Source organism: Rhinopithecus bieti, unplaced genomic scaffold (genome assembly GCF_001698545.2).
Source record: "Rhinopithecus bieti isolate Rb0 unplaced genomic scaffold, ASM169854v2 scaffold_6708, whole genome shotgun sequence".
In the NCBI taxonomy this organism is placed as follows: Eukaryota; Metazoa; Chordata; class Mammalia; order Primates; family Cercopithecidae; genus Rhinopithecus; species Rhinopithecus bieti.
Window position 1 is genome coordinate 4,738,530 of NW_016806329.1, and position 24,162 is coordinate 4,762,691.

At 37.1% G+C, this 24,162-nt stretch overlaps 1 protein-coding gene across 1 annotated transcript in view; it reads right to left on the reverse strand.

The window, feature by feature from the left end:
* PDLIM5 (PDZ and LIM domain 5) overlaps positions 1 to 24,162 on the reverse strand; it is a 215,879-nt gene that overhangs the window by 45,955 nt on the left and 145,762 nt on the right. The window contains 4 exon segments of the mRNA XM_017875510.1: positions 923 to 1,110; positions 8,930 to 9,061; positions 9,812 to 9,955; positions 11,509 to 11,628. Coding sequence (XP_017730999.1) covers positions 923 to 1,110; positions 8,930 to 9,061; positions 9,812 to 9,955; positions 11,509 to 11,628 — 584 coding nt within the window.

A 24,162-nucleotide genomic window follows, 5' to 3' on the forward strand; every position in this document is an offset into this window, starting at 1 on the left:
TTTTTTTTTTTTTTTTTTTGAGACGGAATCTCGCTAGGTCGCCCAGGCTGGAGTGCAGTGGCATGATCTTGGCTCACTGCAAGCTCTGCCTCCCGGGTTCACACCATTCTCCTGCCTCAGCCTCCCAAGTAGCTGGGACTGCAGGTGACCGCCACCACGCCTGGCCAGTTTTTTTGTATTTTTAAGTAGAGACGGGGTTTCACCATATTAGCCAGGATGGTCTTGATCTCCTGACCTCGTGATCCGCCCACCTTGGCCTCCCAAAGTCCTGGGATTACAGGTGTGAGCCACCGCACCTGGCTAGTTTTTCTTCATTTTGTAGACCAGAAAACTGAGGGTATCAAAGAGGTTATGTGACTTTATTTAAAGCTGTTAATCTGTAGAAGTCAATGACAACTCAGGTTTCCAGACTGAGGTCAAGCTTTTCCATCCTGCTGCTCAAATGCTCTTTCTAGTGCTGTGTCCTTCTTCCCCTATGCTACATAAATTGTGAGAACAAGAATTGGAAGATGCTTTCTTCAGTAATTGTTTGATGGCAATAATGTTTCTGTGGTTGTTATTTGTACGCATCATCAAAACTAAAATGTTGTATTTCCAAGCATAACCTTACAACAATATACTTTGTTATTAAATAAGACCCAAATTTACAATTCAACACATGCTTCCTGAGTATTCTGGGAAACAAGGAAATGCCCAATCCTACAATTATGAATAGCAAATACAACTGTATCAAATACACACAAAGAATGTTTATGAGATGTCTCAGAGAGAAAAATAGCTATAGTTAATCTTGACAGTCCTTTCTAAATCTTAGATTATTGAGAATGGGTTTTACCAGTGAATTCTACCATATATCCCAGAACACATTTTCATAATGACACTCATTATGAAAAGCAAGAAGTAAGATATTTTTTTGGGCTACCTGCTTGGTTTGGCCGTTGCCAGCTTGGTGACTTGATGACACTGGTGGATCCTACAGGCTTGAAGGCAGCTGCAGTTGTGAGGCTGGCTACTCCTGGTCTGCCGGAGGCTGGGCTGTCCAGGCTCTCAGGCATGCTCCGTGTGGAAGCTACTGAGGAAGTCAACTGCGGAGAAGGCTCCTGAGAGTTACTGTAAAGGAAATAAAGAAACATCTTTGGTGAAGTGGTAGCAACATAACTTAGCAACAATCCTTTCTTTTCAAAATCCATGCATCAATCAAAATCCATTGGTTAATCAATGTTTTAGAAAAGAAAATCTTTAAAGTCATGACTGAGGGACTGCCTCTCTTTAAAACAGAAAAAAAGAAAAGGGAGTCAGATTGCATTTGTTTTATACTTTGAAAATTCTAAAAGGCCTACCATGAGAAATTAGGTTATTGAAAATTTACACAGTTAATCTTTTAAATGATAAAAGTTTCCCTGATACCTCACCCCTTCCCAGTTACGCTTTTTCTTCTTCTTCTTCTTCTTTTTTTTTAGACACAGTGGTCTCACTATGTTCCTCAGGCTGGTCTTGAACTCCTGGCCTCAAGCAATCATCCCACTTCAGCCTCCCAAAGCACTGGGATTACAGGTGTGAGCCACCATGCCCAGTCCAGTTACTCCTTCTACTCACATACTCACTCGTTCATAAATATTTAAGCACTTACTATATGCCAAATGTTGGTTATGCTATGCACTGGCCACAAAACAAGAAACAAGAAACAACATCCCTTGCCTAACAGAACATCCAGTGTTATGCATTCATAATAAAGGGAAAAAAGAGACAAGACTGCCATTACCTTCTTTCAACCAGAGTTACCTGTTTAAACAGGAGGGCTTATCTATGCTAGCTCCAGTTTGGTTTTGAAGATCATATGGCCTTTATTACCAAGTCATTTGTTATTTATAATCATATATAACATCATTTCCAAAAAATAATAATTCTAGGTAGCCCAAATTATAAAATATATGCTTTGGTATGATATAATACAATAGCAGTGGTTATTTCTATCAAGTAAAGTATAATAATAATACTTAAAAGTAATACTTTCAGGCTGGGCGTGGTGGCTCACACCTATAATCCCAGCACTTTGTGAAGCTGGGTCTGGCAGATCACCTGTCTCTACTAAAACTACAAAAATTAGCTGGGCATGGTGGCGGATGCCTGTAGTCCCAGCTACCTGGGAGGTTGAGGCAGGAGAATGGGTTGAACCTGGGAGGCGGATGCTGCAGTGAGCTGAGATCGTGTCATTGACAGAGCCATCTCCAAAAAAAAAAAAAAAAAAAAAAACACAAAAAACAAACAAACAAAAAAAACCTTTCTACTACTTAACTTTTCAATGCTGGTTGCTTAAAAAATTCCATGCACAGAAATTCAAATTATTTCAATACCTGAAATCAATAGCTGGAGGAACAGACTGATAAAGACAGAGTAATATATTAACAAATTCAGTAAAATACCCTTAATTAAGTAGAAATTATTTTAATAAAAATAAATTTCAAATTAAATATTGTCCATATTATCAAGTGAACAGTAGTTTATAATTTCCCCAGTAACTCTTAAATCTTACGTAAAACCTAACATAGTAAGCCCCAGACTGCCCATCCATAGAAGACTTAGTTGCAAAGTTGGCCCTTGACTGGCATCTAGAAACTTAGCTGGTAAGCTGTGGCCAACAGTGACATAAAAGTTTCTCTAAATGCTGGCCGGAAGCGGTGGCTCACACATGTAATCCCAGCACTTTGGGAGGCCAAGGCTGGAGGATCACGAGGTCAGGAGATCGAGACCATCCTGGCTAACACGGTGAAACCCCGTCTCTACTAAAAATACAAACAAATTAGCTGGGCGTGGTGGTGGATGCCTGTAGTCCCAGCTACTAGGAGGCTGAGGCAGGAGAATCGCTTGAACCACGGAGGCGGAACTTGCAGGGAGCCGAGGTCATGCCACTGCACTCCAGCCTGGGCAACAGAGCAAGACTCCATCTAAAAAAAAAAAAAGTTTCTCTAAATGCTAAGAGTAGCTCTCTGTGCCTTAACTGTTTGGATAAACAATATGGTTGATGTTGAACATCTGCTTTCCTTCTGAGAGTCTAGAATCCTGGTAGAAACTCACCACGAGGTGCCTATGTAACAAGCCCTTAAGAAACCTTGGGTATGTGGTCTCTACTGAGCTTCTATGGCAGCAACGCTTGGCATGTCTTGCCACATTTGCTGCTGGAGGAATTGTGCATTCCCTATGTGACTCTACTGGCAGAGGCCTCTTGGAAACTTGAGCCTCATTTCCTCCAGATTTGGTCCCATGCACCTTTTTCCTTTACTGATCTTGCTTTGTATTCTTTTGCTATAATAAATTTTAGTCATTAGTGCAACTATACACTGAGCCCTGTAAGTCCTTCTAGTGAAACAATAAACCTGGGAGTAGTCTTGGGGCACCTCTGACACTAAACAGTTTTGAAAAACTATACAAATGATTTTCTTGAAATATTGCTCCCTATTCTTGTTCTCTTAAATCAAGCATCATAGAGCCATCAGCTTTTATTATTTTTGATCAGTTTAATTTAAAAAACTAAAACCTGCTTGATAATAAAACACGCTATACAATAAAAAACTTCAAGCACTTTAATAATCTTTATCATAAACAAAAAGTCAAAGACTGCCTCCCTCATGGGAATATTGAACACGATTATCAGTAAAGGCAACACAACAAAAAGCATTAATGGAATCAGGGTTTGAACATTATAGTATAGTGGTTATGAGCATCTTTTACAAATTATTTTACTTCTCTAAGCCTCAGTTACCTATACTTTAAGTGGGAGTAACATTTTGCTCATAAGATTTCTATGAGACTTAAATATGATAATTATGCATAAAGTCCAAGGCACAGAATATAACCTTAACATATGAAAAGGATAATTACCATATTGAAAATAAAAGTAAGCCTTATTTTCAACATTTTACTCATTACAAATAAATGATTTTTGAAATACTTATATATAGGTCATTTTCATTCTAGGATTAAATTACTCTTGCAGATTTGATTTTTAAAACTAATTAATAATGTATATAATCATGGTTCTAAGAAAAAAAATTATGACCAAGCAATGCTAGGAATTATAGATGAAACAAAAATATATAGTCTGGAAAGAACAAAACCCAATCCATCACCATTTAATGTGTAGTCATCTGAAAGAATTAAAATTTAATTCCAGGAGAGCTGCCAGACAAACTGACTAAAAGAGAGGAATTCAGTGTCAAGGTTAATACAGTTTGGGTGAAGGAACTGGTAATAGTAGCCCAGGTTATGAAAAAACCTAGAGAAGCATGACAGCCATCCTCAAATGCCTGACATGCAGATTCACTCTATGTGACTACATTGTTTGCCTAATTTCAAGGAGTGAAATCTACAGTGGGATGGATTTGCTTCAATAAAAGGTGCTTCCTAATATAAAAAATCCTCCAAAGGAAAACAATCTGTGCCTAATGAGGCTTTCTGTGAGAGCCCTGTCACCAGAAGCTACTTAAGCAGAGGATGGAATGCTGCAGAATGAATTTAGCCATTTAGCCTGTGGGAGGCTCAGTTATGTTTCGGCATGACACACAAAGCCTTCTAAGATAAAACTACAATCTACCAGTCTAGATTGTATCACTATGCTATACAAACTATATTCTGGCCACCCCTACTATCTGTCCACAATTCTACATTTTTTTTCCAGATTCTACATATGAGGTACCTCTTCCTACTCTCTCTCTACACCCATCCACATCTTATCCATAATAATAATAGAAGTAAATATAATATGCATCATGCACTGTGTTCAAATTAACATACATTATTTTGTTTAATTATTCAAACCTCCAGCAGTAGAGACATTCCTTTTAATTCTGGACATTTGTTACCTGCATGGCATATAATTTTATACCGATTTGTAATAGCTGTTTTAAAATTACTATTAATAGTCACTTCTTTATGCATCTTGTCTCCTCCTCTACATTATAAAGTACCTGAGGTTGAGGACTTTACTGTGACTGTAGGTAAATTATTTAAACTTGGTAAATTTCCTCACCTGTAAAATGGTATAAAAATACTACCTTTATCCCAAGGTTACCGTTAAGAATTAAATAAGAGATGAGATAATACATGCAAATTACTTAGCGCAGTGCCCAGCACAGAGTATATGCTCAGGAAATAAAAGAGATTCTTACTTCTACATCCTGTAATATCTGGTTTGGTGATAATAAAATTAGCTATAAGTACATTTACAAAATAAGCATCCTTCATCTGCACGCAGAAATTTGCTTCTTGGATGTACTGTGGATCATTTGGGGGCAGGATACTGATTCCAGACAAAATCTTGCTTCCTCACTCAGTTCAGTTTTAAAAACACACAATACTTCTTAAAGTTCCCACAGGATAAGTATCATATAAGCTAAATAAATTTCAGTTTTTGATATCTTTTGTACAGAGGTTTGTATACATTCTCTTTCAGAGGCCTAAGATCTTTAAATCTTAAACAGTACTTTAGTTACAAAGGGCTTGGAGTAGACTATAAAGAATTCATAGAAATCTAAGTTATTACTAAGGCAGTTTTTCCATTTATGCTTAAATCCAGAATTGATCTGAAGTTCAATTTCCTCTGAGGACAGAATTTAATTGAACCATTTAATGTTGTAATGGAAGACTATTAGGGTTTATCTAGACAATCACATATCTGAATATATGATGCCCAATCCTCTAAAAATCAAACATTTTTTCCCTAATTTTAATGATTAGCTACTATTTAACGAGAACACATAAACATTTGGTATTGGCTGGCACAGTAGTTCATGCCTATAATCCTAGCACTTTAGGAGGCCAAGGCAGAAGGATTGCTTGAGCCCAGGAGTTCGAGACCAGCCTGGGCAACACAGCAAGACCTCGTCTCTATAAAAAAACAAACATTGTACTAAAGATGAAAGGATTGGCTGGGCGTGTTGGCTCCTGCCTGTAATCCCAGCACTTTGGGAGACTGAGGTGGGCAGATCACGAGGTCAAGAGATGAGCATCCTGGACAATATGGTGAAACCCCGTATCTACTAAAAACACAAAAATTAGCTGGGCACGGTGGCGCATGCCTGTAGTCCCAGCTATTTGGGAGGCTGAGGCAGGAGAATCACTTGAACCCGGGAGGCGGAGGCTGCAGTGAGCTGAGATCGCGCCACTGCTCTCCAGCCTGGTGAAAGAGCAAGACTCCATCTCAAAAAAAAAAAAAGGGATTAAAAGTCATTGGCCATATTATTTTATATGTGGGAATAAAATATCACCAATAATCACTAGCAACACATTTCTAAAATTAATGATTAATGTATTAATATAGTACGGCATTGTTACTTAGATTGCTATTTTATTTCTGAACTCATGATTCAAATATTTTTTCTGAATCTAAATTGTTTAAGGTGTACCTAAATCCTAAATAAAATTTAAATGTTTTCTAAATAATTCTAATGAGGAAATTGGTGTAAGTCCATAAATACCCTGGGCTGATACCACAGATACTGATATTAAAATATGGTTATTTTAACTAATCTGCCAAATAAACAGGGACTGAAATGAAATAATAAATTGATATGACTTCTATCTTAAGAATACCAAGACTTTTGTTTCATTTTTTCAAAACTGAAAATAGAGACAAATACACTAATAGAGCAAAAGTTTATTTTCAAGATGGAGCTAATGAGGAAAAGAAAAGGAAGAAAAGCTAACTCTCAGTGTCAGCAACCTGATTTATCTTGAGTTTACATTCCTTTCCCACATTTGTTTAACTATTACAACAAATAAAGCTCAGATACAGATTAAGAACACTTGGGAATTTTAAATCTATTTTCAAAAGAAAAACTCTGCTTGAAGAATACTTTTGAGAGTAACTTATTCTAATTACATGTTTACATTTTAAAGAAGACAACTGTACATCACAGGTTTAGTTATCGATGTTTAAGTTAAACAGTTTTTGGCTAAAGTCTTACCAAAAAATGGTATACTAATATACAGATTCTGAGATGGCAGGAAAGGAATATTTCTGGAAAGGCCTTAGTTACGAGCAATTGTTTATTTTATAGAATTCCTCTGTCAGGACTCCTTTAAAGGACCTGGACATGTAGAGAGAGTAACCGAGTGTCTTTCCTTCCAGAATTCCATATTTAGAAGAAAATTTTTAATATTTTCCTAAGCAAAATTCTTTAACTTAGAGTTTGTAAACCAAAATTTAAAATATGATATACTAACACATATTATAATGGAAATATATTTTAATGGAAAAATATATTTTAATGGAAAAAATAAATTTGGTATTATACTATATTTATACTTTTAAAGATTACTATCACACAAAAGTAAAAATCAAGATAAAATGTCTCTGACACATTTTATGATTACTCTCATACAAGATAAAATGTATCTGGTCTTTTGGGTACCCCTCACTAAGTTAGCAAGGGTCTCCTCAGGAAACCCCAGAATGCCAACTAGACTATCTTTTTAGAAACCATTTCCCTCTCTCAATATCAAACTATATTTTGTCTGTGTCCTACTGTTAATAAGCAATGGTGATGACTACTAATACTTGCTCTAGAGGTGGGGCCACAGATAGCACAGTCAGTCCATAAATGTATGCACACTTTTGCATGTATATGCACACAGGCACTTTTCTGGAGAGAGGAACTATAGCTCTTACCAGGTTCTAAAAATGTAGTATAAGTGTACTCAAGTACTCAAAGTGTACTCTAAGCAAGGTCAGTAACCTGCCTCTGTATAATCTCAGCTCTGACAATGAAAGACTTCTGCTCATTGAACACTTACAATTCTGCAAATAAATAATTTCAGGTACTGTCTTAGAGAAAAATGTACTATCATCTTTCTCCCTTGTTTAAACGCCTCCCTTAAAAGTTACCCAGAATAAACATATATATATATTGTTGTTGTTGTTTTGAGACAGAGTCTTGCCCTGTTGCCCAGGCTGGAGTGCAATGGCGCAATTTCGGTTCACTGCAACCTCTGCCTCCTGGGTTCAAGTGATTCTCCTGCCTCAGTCTCCAAGTAGCTGGGATTACAGGCGCCCACCGCCACACCCGGCTAATTTTTTGTATCTTTAGTAGAGACAGGGTTTCACCATGTTGGCCAGGCTGGTCTCGAACTCCTGACCTCGTGATCTGTCCGCCTCAGCCTCCCAAAGTGCTGGGACTACAAGTATGAGCCACTGCACCTGGCCCAGGTAAATATATTGAAAAATCTCTATAACAGTGGTTAGAATACAAACATCTAATCAATAGACAGCCTAGTTATATCAGGTTTTCACTAAGTATGTTGTACACTTTGCCACTGATTTTATGTTCTGTCAAAAATCATTGTATACAGTTGTTTCACTGAGTTTATATCTTTAGTAAATACTTGTGATATTTTATTTTATATTATGCCTAAAATTTCTGGCTTAATCCTTAAGCTTAATAGAAAAATCTATTTTGGTGTTTAGCATTTCCCAAATAGTGGAAATTAAGCTGCTTTTCCAAGCAAAACTTTCATATTTAAGAACTAGAATACATAGTCAATCAAAATTGAGCATTATTATTTTTCGTTTTTCCAAAAGGTATGTCTTACTAAACATTTGAGGTGAGGATTCTAATACAGCTATATCCATGCAATAAAAGACAGAAATTCTACTGCAATTTAAATACTTGTACAATTACGTGGAATTGCACACCAAACATCAAGTATGCTAAGGAAAGATGTCACAAAAGGTTAAAAGGTAAGTTAATAATCATAGGACATACTGTGCTTGTGCATTAGTATGGCATTGACATTACAGTTAATTCAAAATTGGGTGCAAATCCCTAGAGCTCTAGCATGTTGTCACCTGGCCTGTTAATACAGTGGTGACGTGTTAGAGAAAGCAGTATCCTTAACAGCAAACCACCACTTGCCATATCTGCTCCCACAGTACCTTGTTTTCTTAACATGGATAGAGCCAGTTGATTTCCTTGAGGACTGCAGAAAGGAAAAAGCTAAAGGCTTGGAGACAGGACTGATGCAAAGTGCATCCAAGAGCGAGTGATATCTTTCAGGAGTGTAGAGCCTAGTAAGCATTTAGAAAGAGTTTTAAGTCAAAAATCGCACTACCAATAGAAGACAGTAGTTTTTAAGGTCTGTGATTTGAAACATTTCCTTTATGAGAAAGACGGTGGGGAGAGAGGGGAAGACGGAGGGGAAGCACAAAGCAGCAAAGGAGGATAAAAGAAGCGCCAAGAGTTTATTCTATCACTTTACTCATTAATATAACATTGATTAGATTTTCACCAAAATGGTCAAAGCCATCATTTAGAAAGCATTTGAAGCTCTAAAGACTATAGAAATTATCTAAAACCCCAAACCACGAAAATAAAACCAATTTATTCTTTTGGGAAAGGATGCAATTTTATTTTTTTAGGGGACAGTAGTCTTCAGATCACCCTTTAAAGGTCGTGGGGGAAGATAAAATCAATAGAAACTTAAAATACTCATTAATACTTTATCGTTTCAAATATAAAACCTGAAAATCATAAAAATCCAAGTGCCAATAAGCACACAACATGTAATAATCCACGCAACTGAGAAATACCATACATAAATGGCAGCAATGGAGAGATTAAAAGGTGATTTTTAAGAAAAAAACAGTAACAAATACTGTGAGATTTATCCACAACCTAGATAAAATATCCACTACACAATTAAGAGCTCACAATAGAGCTATGATTGCTTCAAACAGATATGTTTTCTTTGAGGTGAATTGTAAGACAGTGAAGAGCGCTGAGATTGCATCAGACAGATGCTGCATGTGTAGTTCTACCTGGTTTTTGCAGCAATAACAGCAGACACAGTAGCAGCTGCACTGCTCAGAACTGCAGCACTGTATCTAGCAGGAGAAGAGAAGGTAGAAAAGTTTCGAAAACCTTCGAAAGAATCTTCCACATTTCCTGTGGAGCTGCTTAAACTGACAGGTAGGGAAAGAAAAACAGGAAAGGAACAAAAAGGAAAGTGAGAAAGGGTAGCATAATAAATACAAGAGAGCAACCATTCCATATTAATATGTAGGCATTATAAAAGTGTGAAGTGTCAGAAGTGTAATAGGAGTTCAGGTCATTTAGTTACTGATGCTATGATTTCTCTCAGAAGATAAAAGCTGATGTATAATCCTCCATAAAGCTGATTTTGACATACAAATACTTTTGAATGTATTTAAGTTCACTGACTGTATTCCTATTTAAAATTACCTTGTATCACACATTTGAAGACTGACTTGCCAACAACTTAGCAGAAAATAAATCTAAACATGAAGTCTGAATTTCTATAAGCATAAAAAGAAGAAAATTGTTTTCCCCAAAAGCCTCTATATAACGAGCTTTACACGTTAGAGACGATATACACTGACAACATGACATTTTAATAAGGCTTATGTTTTCAGGAGAAGCAGGTACAACTGACTGCTTACTGAGAAGCAGCAATATGTATTAACATGAAAAGAGATAATTGTTTGAAATATTGAGAGTAAAGCTATTTAAGGAGGCAAAGGACCTTTGCAAAAATAAACAGATGTTCCAGTGAATATGATCAAAACATCACCTTTTTTGCTGAGTTCCATATTTCTATTTTCAGTTAGTTATGTAAGCATTTTTAAATGCAGGCATTTTATCTTCAGAACTAATAAGTATTTATTACTTAAAATAATAATTCTCCCTTGGCCTTTCAGAAAAGATCAAATGCCTGGACAGGAATGAACATCCTATCATTACAAATGTAATGATTTTCAAATTGGTTATTAAGTAAAATAAAGAGTGTCTAAAATGCATAGTGTGAAACTTGTAGTCTCTCTTCTTCATTTATGGGTGCAAGTTATCAATGAGCATCATCACTACAGTATGACCACTTATTTCAATGGCCACCTCCAACACAAAGTCATTATGTGGCAAACTCAACCTCTGGTTAAAGTGAGCTTAGATGTCTGAAACTATGAGGGTTGACATAAGTCTCTTTTTCCTGTCAGAAGAATTTGATGAGTCATTCTTCCAAGTTCCATAGGCTATAACTTTACAAAAACCATTAGAAAAAAAATTAATAGTTGCAAGCTATGTTTTCAAAATGATGCAGAATTAAGTAATTTTTTTGATCTACCTAAGTCTATTCATTAAATTAAACTGTATGGCTAAGTTTTGACAACTGTTGTGATGATCTTTACCTGTCTTTGAGGCAAATGCTCTAATTCAGAAGAGGAGACTTATGACAAAGCCAGCAAGTTAACTTTCCCAATCACAAAGTGAATAAATAAAAGAGATTTCTTGATTCTATATTAGAAGTTATAAACTAAACAAACATAAAAATATAAAAGCAGTGAGAAGTGCTGTTTTGAGGCTGAGTCCTAAACTTTCTTGTCTATATGTTAATGATGTCAGTTCTATAATCAACAATCATCTTTTCTTTTTCAAACAGTTTAGTATATTTAAATTCACTACTAGTTTTGAAATTTGGAAACAGGAAGGAAAAGTCTACCTAGAATAAGTAGTTGCTACTTTAGAAAGTGTGGCCACTTGGCTACCAATGGTTAACACCTGAGGAGTTGCAGGTGGGTGAGGTCCACTCTTAGGCAGGTCTTCCAGAGAACTGTCAAACCTAAGTTTTCAGAAGTAAAATATATAAGGCAAAGGAAATAGTAATGAAAAGTACAAAAGACATTTATCATCTATACCATCTTTTAAATGTCTATTAGTTCAATTTTGGGAACACTATTGGTTTTTTTTTTTTTTTACTTCACATCTACAAATGGTTAAAACAAAAACCAACACTTCTGCCACCACAAAATATGGGCTGTTTTCCCCCAAATTCTTTAACATGACTACTTCTATGTAATAAAATATTATGCTTACAGGCGAAAAGAAGGTGGAAATTCCCATTCACTGACTATGTATTTTGAATGCTTTAAAAAAACTTAGGCTCCAAGAAGTTAATTAAGTTGCCCAATACCATACATCTAGTAAGGGTCAGGTGGAATTTGGACCAGGTCTGTCTGTACTATTTCCACTATATAATGTTTTCCAGCACATTGTGAGGCAGCTGCCTAAAAGTGTCCTATAAGAAAGCAACCAAAAAGTTCACGTCAGAATGTTGTGTTTGTAGATCTGAAGTTATATGGATGTTGTTTATCTTGATGTAAACAAACTATTTTATCTGCTTGTACAACACATGGTGGCATGCAATCGTAGGGTTTTGTTTTGAGTATTCTTTACTTTGATTTTCTGTTATCTGTACTATTTTTTATTTAGAATGCCAGAATTAAATTTTAGAAGAACTATTGCCAGGTAAAGAAAAAATGAAGAACTCAATGTTAAGTTCAATGAAAAGAAAGCACCAAGTATAAAACTTTGGGAAGAAAATAAAACAGGAAAATACAAAATTAGCCATTTTTTTTTTTAAAGTCTGTGGATAAAAAAATAGAATGGTCAGTCATTTTACACTGATTTTCAAATGAATTAAAAAACAGAAAAGGAGAGGTTCTATTTCTGTTTTTTATTCCACATTAGTCATACCTTTACCAGAGTGTTGAAAAAATGTAGACAGTTGAAGAAAAATGTCATGTTAGAACTAAAACATTATTTAAGAGATAGAGCAGAAAGGTTAAGAGAATAAGAAACATAAGAACTACAACACGGGTCAGCAAACCATGGCGTGCTGGCCAAATTCAGGCCCTGCCTCTCTCTGTATGGCCTGAGAACAGTTTTCATATTTTTAAATGGTTAATGGTTAAGAAAATCAAAATAATAATAAGATGACACACAAAAATTATATAAAATTCAAATTTCAGCATCCATAAGTAAGGTTTTATTGGAACTTTACTGGAACATAGCCAGGTTCATTCTTCATATGTCTATGGCTACTTTCATATGATATGAGAACTGACCAATTGTGACAGACCATAGGGCCTGAAAAATCCAGTACATTTCCTATCTGGACCTTTACAGAAAAAAATTTGCGACCCCTGTCCTAGAAAATAACTTCTCCACGCAGCTACCAGAGTGAACTCTGAAAAATACAAATGTGATCATGTTTGTTGCTTAGACCTTCTAGTCCTGCTCTAAGTGATCCTGGGCTACCTGTTCTTCAGCATTATGTCATGAAGCCTGTCCACTCTCTTTGGCTTGCTCCAGTCCACTGGGCCTTCCATTTCTTTTTGAAAAAGGCCCTGCTTCTTTCCCCCTCCTGGCCTCTGCACAGTCTCCCACTCCTCACTGTCTACAGCCCTCGCTCTACCACACCTTCACTGGGATAACTCCTAAGCATCCTTCTGGCCTCAGTTTAAACGTCACCTCCTCCCAGAAGCCTCCCTGATTCCGCAAGCCACCTTAGCTGCCCCTGTCATGTGCTGTCATAGCAGTCTGTACTTTTTACTCATAGAATTTGTTATTATTATTATACAATGTGTGTCATTACTTAAATCCAGACAATCTCAGTAGACTAGAAGTTTCCTGACATCAATAGTTACTAATATACATGAAGTGTAACAAAATGCTTACCATAAGGTTAACAAATATTTGTGAATAAAAGGTTGAAATTCATTTTTTCCAAATAATGAATTCACAATATTTGTATATTGAAACATATTTGTACCTTCTAAAGACTGTGTCACAATTCTGACTAAACAGATTTTTGCATAAGTGGACACATGATAACTTCAAAGAAATGGATAGTGTTCCAAAAATACCTTTAAAGAAATGTCCTTTATAATATTAAAAAATTACAAATGTTTCAGGAAAAAAGAAAATATGGGTATAAATTATTATCAATATCTACATATTACCACCACAGGACAGATTAAAAAGAAAAAAAGAAAAGGGAGTGAGTTGGAGAAGTTGAGTCTTCCAACATCTCCATGAAATATGCTGACTGGAAAAAGCTGAGTGCTATTTGAGAATAAATTTCATATAAATCATGAAACACCGTTGGAGATGCTCTCCATGTTTCCGAGCAAATGCACTTGGGAGGTTTCCCATGTGTTACACATATTGATTATCTCTTCATTGCTTAGCCAAACTCTTAAAAGTTGACTTAAGACAAAATCTTAAACTACCCTATTTACTATGGAACAAACATCAGTGTCAGTTCTCATTCTGACATTCCCCAATGTTTACTCCTTTTAGGTTGGAAGAAGCTCTGATTAACAGCATATCTGCAGCAGCCAAATTTTTGACCTTGTCTTGCTTAAATGAGTTTTCATTTCTCACCACAGAGAGGTTTTGAAGACTTTCTCTTTCCCAGATAAAGTCTTTCCCTTTTGGCTTGCTTTTCTCAGGATACAAGAACAAAGAGCTATTGATGCATTGTGTCTTTTTCTGCACAATCTCTGCACTTGTTCAGTATGGACCCTTGTGAACAATCTGTCCAGCAAATCAGGTGTGAGTTGTCCATCTACTAATTTACCATCCTTACCATCCTGTAGGAACAGTAAGAAGAATTCTTTTTCTATCCCCTAGTCCTGACAACTGCCCAATAGCAACATTCTTATGCTGTGTACTCTATCTCCTCCCTTAATCTCAGTGGCCTCAATTAATCCATCTCTCCTTCTCTACTGGATGCTTTGAGTCCTCTTTTAAAATGCTGTAGTTTCTCTTAAAAACAACAGACCATCTTTACCTTCTATTTTCCTATTCCCCTTACCAGCCAGACTCTGAAATAACAGTATACTCACTTGACTGTCAGTCTTCAGTCATCTCAACTAGACTCCAATCCCCAACACTCTATGAAACTGCATCTTGCTAAGGTCACTGATGACCTTTTTGTGGCTAAATTCAATGGACAATTTGCATTCCTCATTTTAAAAACTGGTAAAAAAATACGTAACATGAAACTTACTATCTTAACCATTTTCAAGTGCACAGTCAGTAGTGTGAAGTATGTTCACATTATTGTGGAAGAGATCTCCAGAAGTTTTTCATCTTGCATATTCGAAACTCTGTACCCTTTGAACAACTACCCCTACCCTCTCCCCCTAGCCCGTGGTAACCACCACCATTCTACTGTTTCTATGAAGATGACTACTTTATTTTAATTCTTTTTTGGAGACAGAATCGTACTCTGTCACCCAGGCTGGAGTACAGTGGCGCGATTCCGGCTCACTGCAACCTCCACCTCCCTGGTTCAAACAATTCTCCTGCCTCAGCCTCCCGAGTAGCTGGGATTACAGGCACGAGCCACCACGCCTGGTTAATTTTTGTATTTTTAGTAGAGACGGGGTTTCTCCATGTCAGTCAGGCTGGTCTCGAACTCCCAATCTCCAGTGATCTGCCCACCTTGGCCTCCCAAAGTGCTGGGATTACAGGCGTGAGCCACTGCACCTGGCCCAAAGATTACTACATTAGATACCTCCTATCAGTGGAATCATACAGTATTTGTCGTTGTGTGTACATTTCTCATTTTACTTAGTGTCTGGCTCAACTGACTACTGCTTCTCTTTTCCTGTCATCTGTGCCTCAACCCTATTCACCTGCCTGTTTTTATTATTCTTTCACTGGCTATTCCATTTCCTGAGAGTTCTCTGTCCTAGGCTTTATTTCTCTGTACTCTTAGTGACATTACTCTCTCCTGTAGCTTTAACACCACCTAATGTCCAGATTTATATCTAGCCCAGCTCTCCCCTATGAGCAGTAGCCCATATTTTGAATTGCCCTTTAGTTATTAATACCTCTAATATCTCTCTCACTATCTCAAATCATCTTTCACCATGTCCCAATGACTCTACTTCCAAATTTATATTTTTAATCCATCAGTGGTGTGACGGGTCCCCTACCAGGTTACTTAAGGGTGTTATATTCAATGCTTGAAACTTGAGGGCCAGGCAGTTAGGTACGGCCATGGTGCCTAGCCAAGGAGCAGGTGTCCCTGAGAACCCAAACATCCTGAGGCATGGCTGGGAACATACCAAGGAAAACAGTCCCATTATATGCATACACGCACATGCGCGGGTGTATACACACACACACGGCGTACACACAAACACACACATACATACACACGGCAAAGAGCCAGAAAATTAGCTTAAAAGCAGCCTAGAGGCCGGGCGCAGTGGCTCAAGCCTGTAATCCCAGCCCTTTGGGAGGCCGAGACGGGCGGATCACGAGGTCAGGAGATTGAGACCACCCTGGCTAACCCGGTGAAACCCCGTCTCCACTAAAAAATACAAAAAACTAGCCGGGCGAGGTGGCGGGCGCCTGTGGTCCCAGCTACTCGGGAGGCTGAGGCAGGAGAATGGCGTAAACCCAGGAGGCGGAGCTTGCAGTGAGCTGAGATCCGGCCACTGCACTCCAGCCTGGGCGACAGAGCGAGACTCCGTCACACACACACAAAAAAAGCAGCCTAGAGATGGGAGATGCTGTGGATCTCTTGGAGCCATACTGCTGCTGTCCAGTAGTGCCCTGTATGTAAGTCCTCATAAACTCATCTACTCATCAAGCTGGACTTGTCTGAGTCATTCTTTAGTCTCTTGGCAACTTCCCAGTTTTCCCAGTTTGCAGGGGTTGGGGGGGGCATTACAGTCCCAAGTTTTTCTCATTACACCATCCATCTATCCCACTTCTCTGCTACCACCCTTTCTCATCTAGACTATGATAAGCACTAACTTATACTAGTGATTTAAGAACTGTCTAACTGCTCTCTTGCTTCCTCTCTTGCCAAATCCTGCCCCATCCAGCCCCTGTGTTTTCTGGCATGGTTTAGTATAGCCCACATGCCTTAAGAAAAAACAACAAAACACATTTTATCAAATCATTCTTTTGATTAAAACCTTGCAATGAATTCCTACCGCAGTTAGGATAATACCCAAAATGCTTAACATGCTCTACAAATCCCCAAATGACCTGTTATGATCAACCTCTCAAGTACCTACAACCAATTTTCCCTTTATTCACTGAATTCCCCTTTATTCACTGAACTCCAGTCACATTAGACTATCTGTTCAATGTCTTGAACAAACTAAGTTCTTTCATAATTCAGGCTCTTGGTCATTAATGATAATTTATAATAATAAATTATAAACGATAATTTATAATAATAAAAGCAAATATTTTTTCATCGCTTAATATTTAATCCTTCCCAATAATCTTACAATGCCGGTATTAAAATTATCCTTGGTAATATGCTAAAGTCAGTAGTTTGGTATATGGTGGAGCTACTGTACTAGCACCCATGGTTAGAATAACTTCAGTGGAATAAGGAGAACAGAAACCAGACTGCAGGGGCCTGGCACGGTGGCTCACATCTGTAATCCCAGCACTTTGGGAGGCCAAGGCAGGTGGATCACCTGAGGTCAGGAGTTCGAGACCAGCCTGGTCAACATGGCAAAACCCCGTCCCTACTAAAAAAATATATAAATGAGGCTGATTTTTTGTAAGAGCAAACAAGGACTAACTCAAAGAAATCATTTTTCTAGGAGCTTCCCACTTAAGCAAGGAAAAGGAAACAAAAAAGGGATATTGCTGAAGGAATTGGAACTTACCATTTGTTGCTATACAGTGAATGTTTGTGTCCCCCCACCCCCAAATCATATGTCAAAATCCTAACCCCTATGTGATAGTATTAGGAGGTGAGGCCTTTGGGAGATGATTAGGTCACACAGGCAGACAGCGCTCATGAATGGGGTCCCTTTTATAAGAGAGACCTCAGAGAGCTCCCTCTCTCCTACCATGTGAGGACACAGTGAGAAGGCATCATCTATGAACTAAGAAGCAGTCCCTCACCAGACACTGAGTAAACAGGTACCTGGATCTTGACTTCCCAGACTCCAGAACTATGAGAAATAACCGTTGTTTAAGCCACCCAGTCCATATTTTTGTTCTAACAGCTTGAACTAAGACATTTGTATTAGGGGAAGAGTTTGCTCTTTGATGACAATTTCCATTTTCTCACATCTTTCAAACTCTGCCTTAACTTGTACACATTTCTCTGCTGTTGCCACCCCATAATGGATTTTATCATTATTAAGTGTTCAGTACTTAGTATTTTGTAAATTCTTTAGTTATCTAGAGTATTCTTTGATCTCTACATAGAAAATGTTCTATAGGGTCTAAAGCCAGGTAAAGAATGAGCATGTATTATATCTATATAAAATGCAAATATAATATGAAGATTTTAAGGTGTAATGACAACTTAAAAGTCACTTGGGGCAATCCCCTGATAAAAGCCTGACTTCCTCAGTAACTGCAGGGCACTTACCACTAACCTTAGGCCCTCTCACTTTCCATCATCAATTTCTTCACTGGATCATTCCGATCCATGACTTCAGAAATTTATACTAGTAAGAAATAGCTTCTTATATGCAACAAAAATCTGCCATTTTGTAGTTTTAACATAATTCTAATATTAGAAAAGAATTTATAAACAATAAAGGTATTTTCAGATTTGGGATAAAGAGGAGAAAGGCATGTATTATTTAATGAATAGTGTTGAGTCAAGTTAGCTGTTTGAAAATATAAAAGAATATGTCTGAATGTGTACCACTGAACAGCCACCCACACTGAATCCTTAAAGAGGCCACATTTCTTGAGAAAGCCACCACAGTACCTCACGCTCCAGTGAGAGTGTCCTGTTGGCATTACAGAACAATAGCTAAGTGGCTACACACTCACTAACCAAATATTCTGGATCATATGTCCTGAACGCACCCATTCAATCCCTCATTGCGTTCACTCATTCATTCAATAACAAAAAACAATTACTTGAATTCCCACTTTGTGTCAGGCGCCTTCACACATCCTATTGTCCACTTTAATTTCCTGCCTTCATGAAGCTTACATTCCAGTATCCATTTTCCTGTAATGGACTCTGAGGATTAATTCCATCATGCTTCCCACTTAACCTTATTTACCTGCCACAACCAGAAGTTCAAATCCCTTGGGTCACCGAGCATCTCCTGGACTCCTATTTCTTTACTGCTTTGTTCATCTCCTAATCTAATCACTTCACCATCTATCACAGCCCTCATAAACCCTTTACTGTTTTACTATACCTTCTTTGCAGTTTCTTCAAACAGAGGTTGCTTTTTCTTTCATATGCCTTATTCTTATAAACCCGGAGATAGAGCAAGTGTGCTCCTCATTACTGTTTTAACTACTATCAGTCATCTTCGATCCTCCAAAATCCCAAGTCCTTGGAGGCTCACTACACCATTCACTATATGGCCTTCCTACTGTCTTGTCTCTACTTCACCTACTGTTTGTTTTAGCTCCTGACTGCCTTCCTCTTTACCCCATTCCAACAATCTTTCATGATTATTTCAATAATCATGTAAAATCGCTGAATAAATAATCTTACTATTAAATTCTTTGACCACTTCAATGATATATTCCTCTAAGGCTAGGCCTTACACCTGGAATACATCAGCATGCACTCCAAAATTCATAACCTTTAATTTTTCATCAAGTACAACATGTCTGAAATTTAAATTTTAAGGACCCTTTTTTCTCAGTCTGCTATCTCTCAATTCTATTAGCTTTTTTTACTGTACCAAATTGACTCTGACCATTCTCATTAACTCTTATCAACTGAACTAGTTCTTTACAAATTCACTGACTTACCAATTTTCCACTCTCCATTACCCTCCACCTCAATATTTCTACATACCTATCAGCTCTTCCTCTAAAATACAAACCTATCCAATGCTCTCTATCTCCACAGCCACTACAATGCTTGCCTGAACTATGGGGATACTCATAAGAGTCTCCTGCTTTCATTATTTCTCCCTTACAATGAATTTTCCATAGTATTCAGGGTGATCTGTTAAAAATACACATCAGATGTTACTCCTATGACTACAATCCTATATTGGTTCTCTCATTTAATTAGGAAAATAATCTAAACTCCTTAACACAACCTACAAGGCAATCAATAATCTGGCCCCTGACTACTTCATGTACTCTCTTATCATTTTCTCTCTTATTTACTACGTCCCATTCATAATGGCTCTTTCAGTTCCTTAAACACACCAACTGACTCCTGTCTCAGGGACTCTGCATTTGTTCTTCCTTCTGCCTGGAGAGGACATCTCCATATCCTCATGACTGACTCCTTCAGGGCACTCACATTTCAGCTCAAATTATCTTCTTTTTCTCTAACTAGAGTCTAATGACCTTACTCTTCCCCTCCCCTCATTATATTCATGTTGTACTATATTACTTTATAGAATATATCATAACCTAAAACTATTATTTTTCCTTATTTTGCTTTTTCATTGCATGTCTGCTCTACTAGACTAAGTTCATAATAGCACTTTCATTTTCCTAGAAACTAGCACAAGTAAGTGCCTGATAAACATTTGTTGGATGTATTTATTATATATAATATATGCTAAACATGAGCAGGGGCCACTGCTAATAAGTGAGGCCTGAGAGTAAAGGAGAATGTTTAGGGAAAAAGACCTGCTTGGATTTAGGTCAAAGATCCAGCCCAGATTATCATCTAGTATCAACTATTCATATAACTGCTTTTCACCCAAAGACAGCTTAATTGTCTCAGTTAGTCTTCAGTTGATTTTCTTGGGATTATCTATGTAATTGTCAGAGATTAATGTCAAGGACTGGCATAATATGCCACCAGGTGGGATTTACAAGTGCAGAACAGAACTATTGCTTATCATTTTAGGAAGCATACGACATGACTCACTCTTACTGGGTTTATTTTCTTTTAAAAATCCTTCTTTAATATTTAGTTTTGCCAACCTTACTGGTTACTGAACATGTATGCTATATCTCCCTGCTTCATGGTACTCACAAATATGGGCAGTAAGTTGTGGACCTCCTCATCCAAGTCACTAATCCTTTAAACAATATTCTTTGGCTAAACTCCTTCAACCTTTTATGCATTTACAAACATAATACTTATCAACCTCATTTCATTATTAAATTCAAAAGAATTTTAAGGGCCTTTCTTTGATGAATTGTTAAAATTAACATCTCCCCCCAATCTATCCAAAATGTGTTAAGTTTGATGTGATGTGTTTCTTGAGAACTTATTCTAGGTCTTGGCAATTCTGCCCTCCTCTTCTCAGTGCTCACTAGCTATGCTTTTCAGAATGCCTTCTTGACTTTCTTCCAGATGATCTCAAGTTCAAATTAGTTTATGGTTAAACGTTCACTTTTTTTTTCTTTTTTGAAAATCAGTACTATACTTTCCTTTTATCACTCTTCTATTTTCTTTCCCCTACAAGATTTGAAACAAACGCAGATAGTACTCAGTGAATCTCATCTGTAAGTTGTCTACATACACTGAACTGTAAGTCATTAAGGAAAAGAGTCTAGCGAGAACCATTTAGAATCACTTTCTATTTGGGGCTTCAAATCCCTCCAGGATGTAAATAAACGTCTGGATTTCGGTTATTCTTATTTGCTATGTCTTTCAACACAGAGCATTTATTAGTTTCACAATCACCCTTGACAACATCACTTCTTTTTTTTACTTATCCCTTGAATAGATGCTATCTGATTATTGTACCTTTCATATATAAAGGATTTTTGGTTTTACTGTTGGTGGGTGTACTTTTTTTAAACATACCTGTGATGCTGCTCCAACATCCCTGATAGGAGCTTTGCTGATTTTCACAAGTATGTGATTCCACTGTTGTAAGCCAAGGTTAAACTTGATTCCATCAAATTTGTTTAAGTGTTGCTTCTCTGTATTAAAGCTTTAAGTTCACTCACTGTCTAACCAATGATATGCAACTACCTTAAGACATTAAAATCTTTCAGAAATTTATTCTCAATTTTTTTCTTCTTAAAAAGTACTAGCATTTCAGGATAAAGAATGAAGTATGTGAAGAGGCAAAATAAGTGTGTACCACTAACTTGAAAATTATGCAACAGGTGTCACCTTAGTTTTAACACATTCTTCTGTTCAAAGATATAAATTCAGAATCTTTGGGAGTAGTCAATTAGGTGCATCTGTGAGATGAACACTTATTACCGAGTTGGACACAGAAGTAGCATTCAAACAATACCCTTTAATAGATACAAAAATAGAGAAACACAAAAGAGAATACATGGACATGTGAGACTAATTTTAAGATAAATGCAATTTGTAGATAGTTCTTTAATTTGACCAAAAGGAAAATGAAGATGTCTAAATATCCTTACCTGTCATATGCTTTATACTATATTATGTAATATATTGATTCAATTTTCTTTTATAAAATCATATCATTCTAATAAACAAACCTTCACATAATATAAAAGTAGAAAAACTCGGACTTCTTAAACCTTCAATGTGACTGCAATACATAAAATAGAGTAACAGCAAAAGATAGAAATTAAGCCTTCCATTATTTTGAAGACTGCCTTTTATCAATGTTTGTGCTTTAATTAATTTTTACAGTTGTGATTTCTTTGAAGTAAAAAAAAAAATAAACTAAAGTCAGGAGTCTTCTTCGACTACTGAGTTTTCAGTAAAGATAAGTTTCTTTTAATTTTCTGATTTAATTCCAATAACGCATAATTTTATGTGTAATTTACTTCTTAAAGGAAATGAAAACAACTGTATCAAACAGCATTATTCTAAGAGGAGAATTACGTCTGACAAAATCTGCCTCTAAGGAACCTGGTAATATTCTGTGATTATGAAAGCAACGTGCATATTATGACACACTGTTATAAATAACAGACCTTGTAAGTGCTAATCATACAATGGTTTAATTTGGTAAACAAACAACAACAACAGACATTCCAGCATTAACAAAATTTAACAATTTGTATATGAAAAATACATAGGAACTATGTTCTTGCCTCAATAATTTAAAGTATAGCCACAAGGAACCAAAGTTAGTAATTTACTTAATGTTCAATAGGATGGCGACCTTTACATTGTAGTCAGCAAAACAGTATTTGCATAAAACAGTATACTCAACCAGCAAAAATCAAGAGATCATTAGAAATATTCCATTATTTTGGGCAAGAGACAAAAAACTACTTCATCATATACACAATTTTTTGACCCGTGGCTTTTTACATGTTGGCAAAACATATTTGTGGAAATGTATCGTGGGTGTTCTTGTAGTTTTGGGGTGAAATCCAAATGCTAATATCTTACCTCATGAAAATATGTGCAAGTATCAGGCGAGGGAATAATTCCTGCTTCTCGGCATAGGCCATTAAGAATACAGCTTTAGGTAATTATATCAGACTAATGTTGTCGTTAACTTTGAATAAGGATATGTCACAAGAGACCAGTATGTTTGAAACACAGCAATAATGAAGACATGGTAGTCAGTAAAACGTCTCATAATTCTAGATTTGATCAAGAAATTAACAAATTCCTTAAAACACAAAACAGTAATTCAAAATTATGAATTTAGTTGTTCTAATTCAATAATGTACAAAAACAAAGTAAGGTTCCCCTTAAAAACTAACTCTAGTTCCAGTTCTAAAAATGTCATTCGGAAGCCCCTCGCCGAAATTACGAATATTGATTAGAAGATAGGTCTATAAGAAGATGGTTCTCCCCGTCCTCAACATAAGGGCTGTTTCAGGGTTTGTTTATTGTAACTGGTCACTGATTAATTGTTTTTCTACTAAAGGTCATAGCGAGGTCACTCCTTCCTAATGAACCATTTTATTCTTGAGCAATTGGGGAAGCCATATCATACGTGTATATCTTTTTTTTTTGTTTTTTTTTTTTTTTTTGAGACGAGTCTCACTCTGTCGCCCAGGCTGGAGTGCAGTGGCGATCTCAGCTCACTGCAAGCTCCACCTCCGGTTCACGCCATTCTTCCTGCCTCAGCCTCCCGAGTAGCTGGGGACTACAGCGCCGCCACCTTCGCCCGGCTATTTTGTATTTTTTTTAGCAGAGATGGGTTTCACCGTGTTAGGCAGGATGGCTCATCTCCTTGACCTCGGATCCGCCCTCCTTGGCCTCCCAAAGTGCTGGGATTACAGGCGTGAGCCACCACATATGGTTTGGCTCTGTGTCCCCACGCAAATCACATGTCAAATTATAACCCCCACGTGTTGAGGGAGGGACCTGGCAGGAGGTGACTGGATCATTGGGGTGGTTTTCCCATGCTATTCTCATGACAGTGAGTTTGTTCTCATGAGATCCGGTTGTTTAAAAGTGTGTGGCACCTCTCCCTTCTCTCTCTCTCCTGCTCACCATTGTGAAGATGTACAGCTTCCCCTT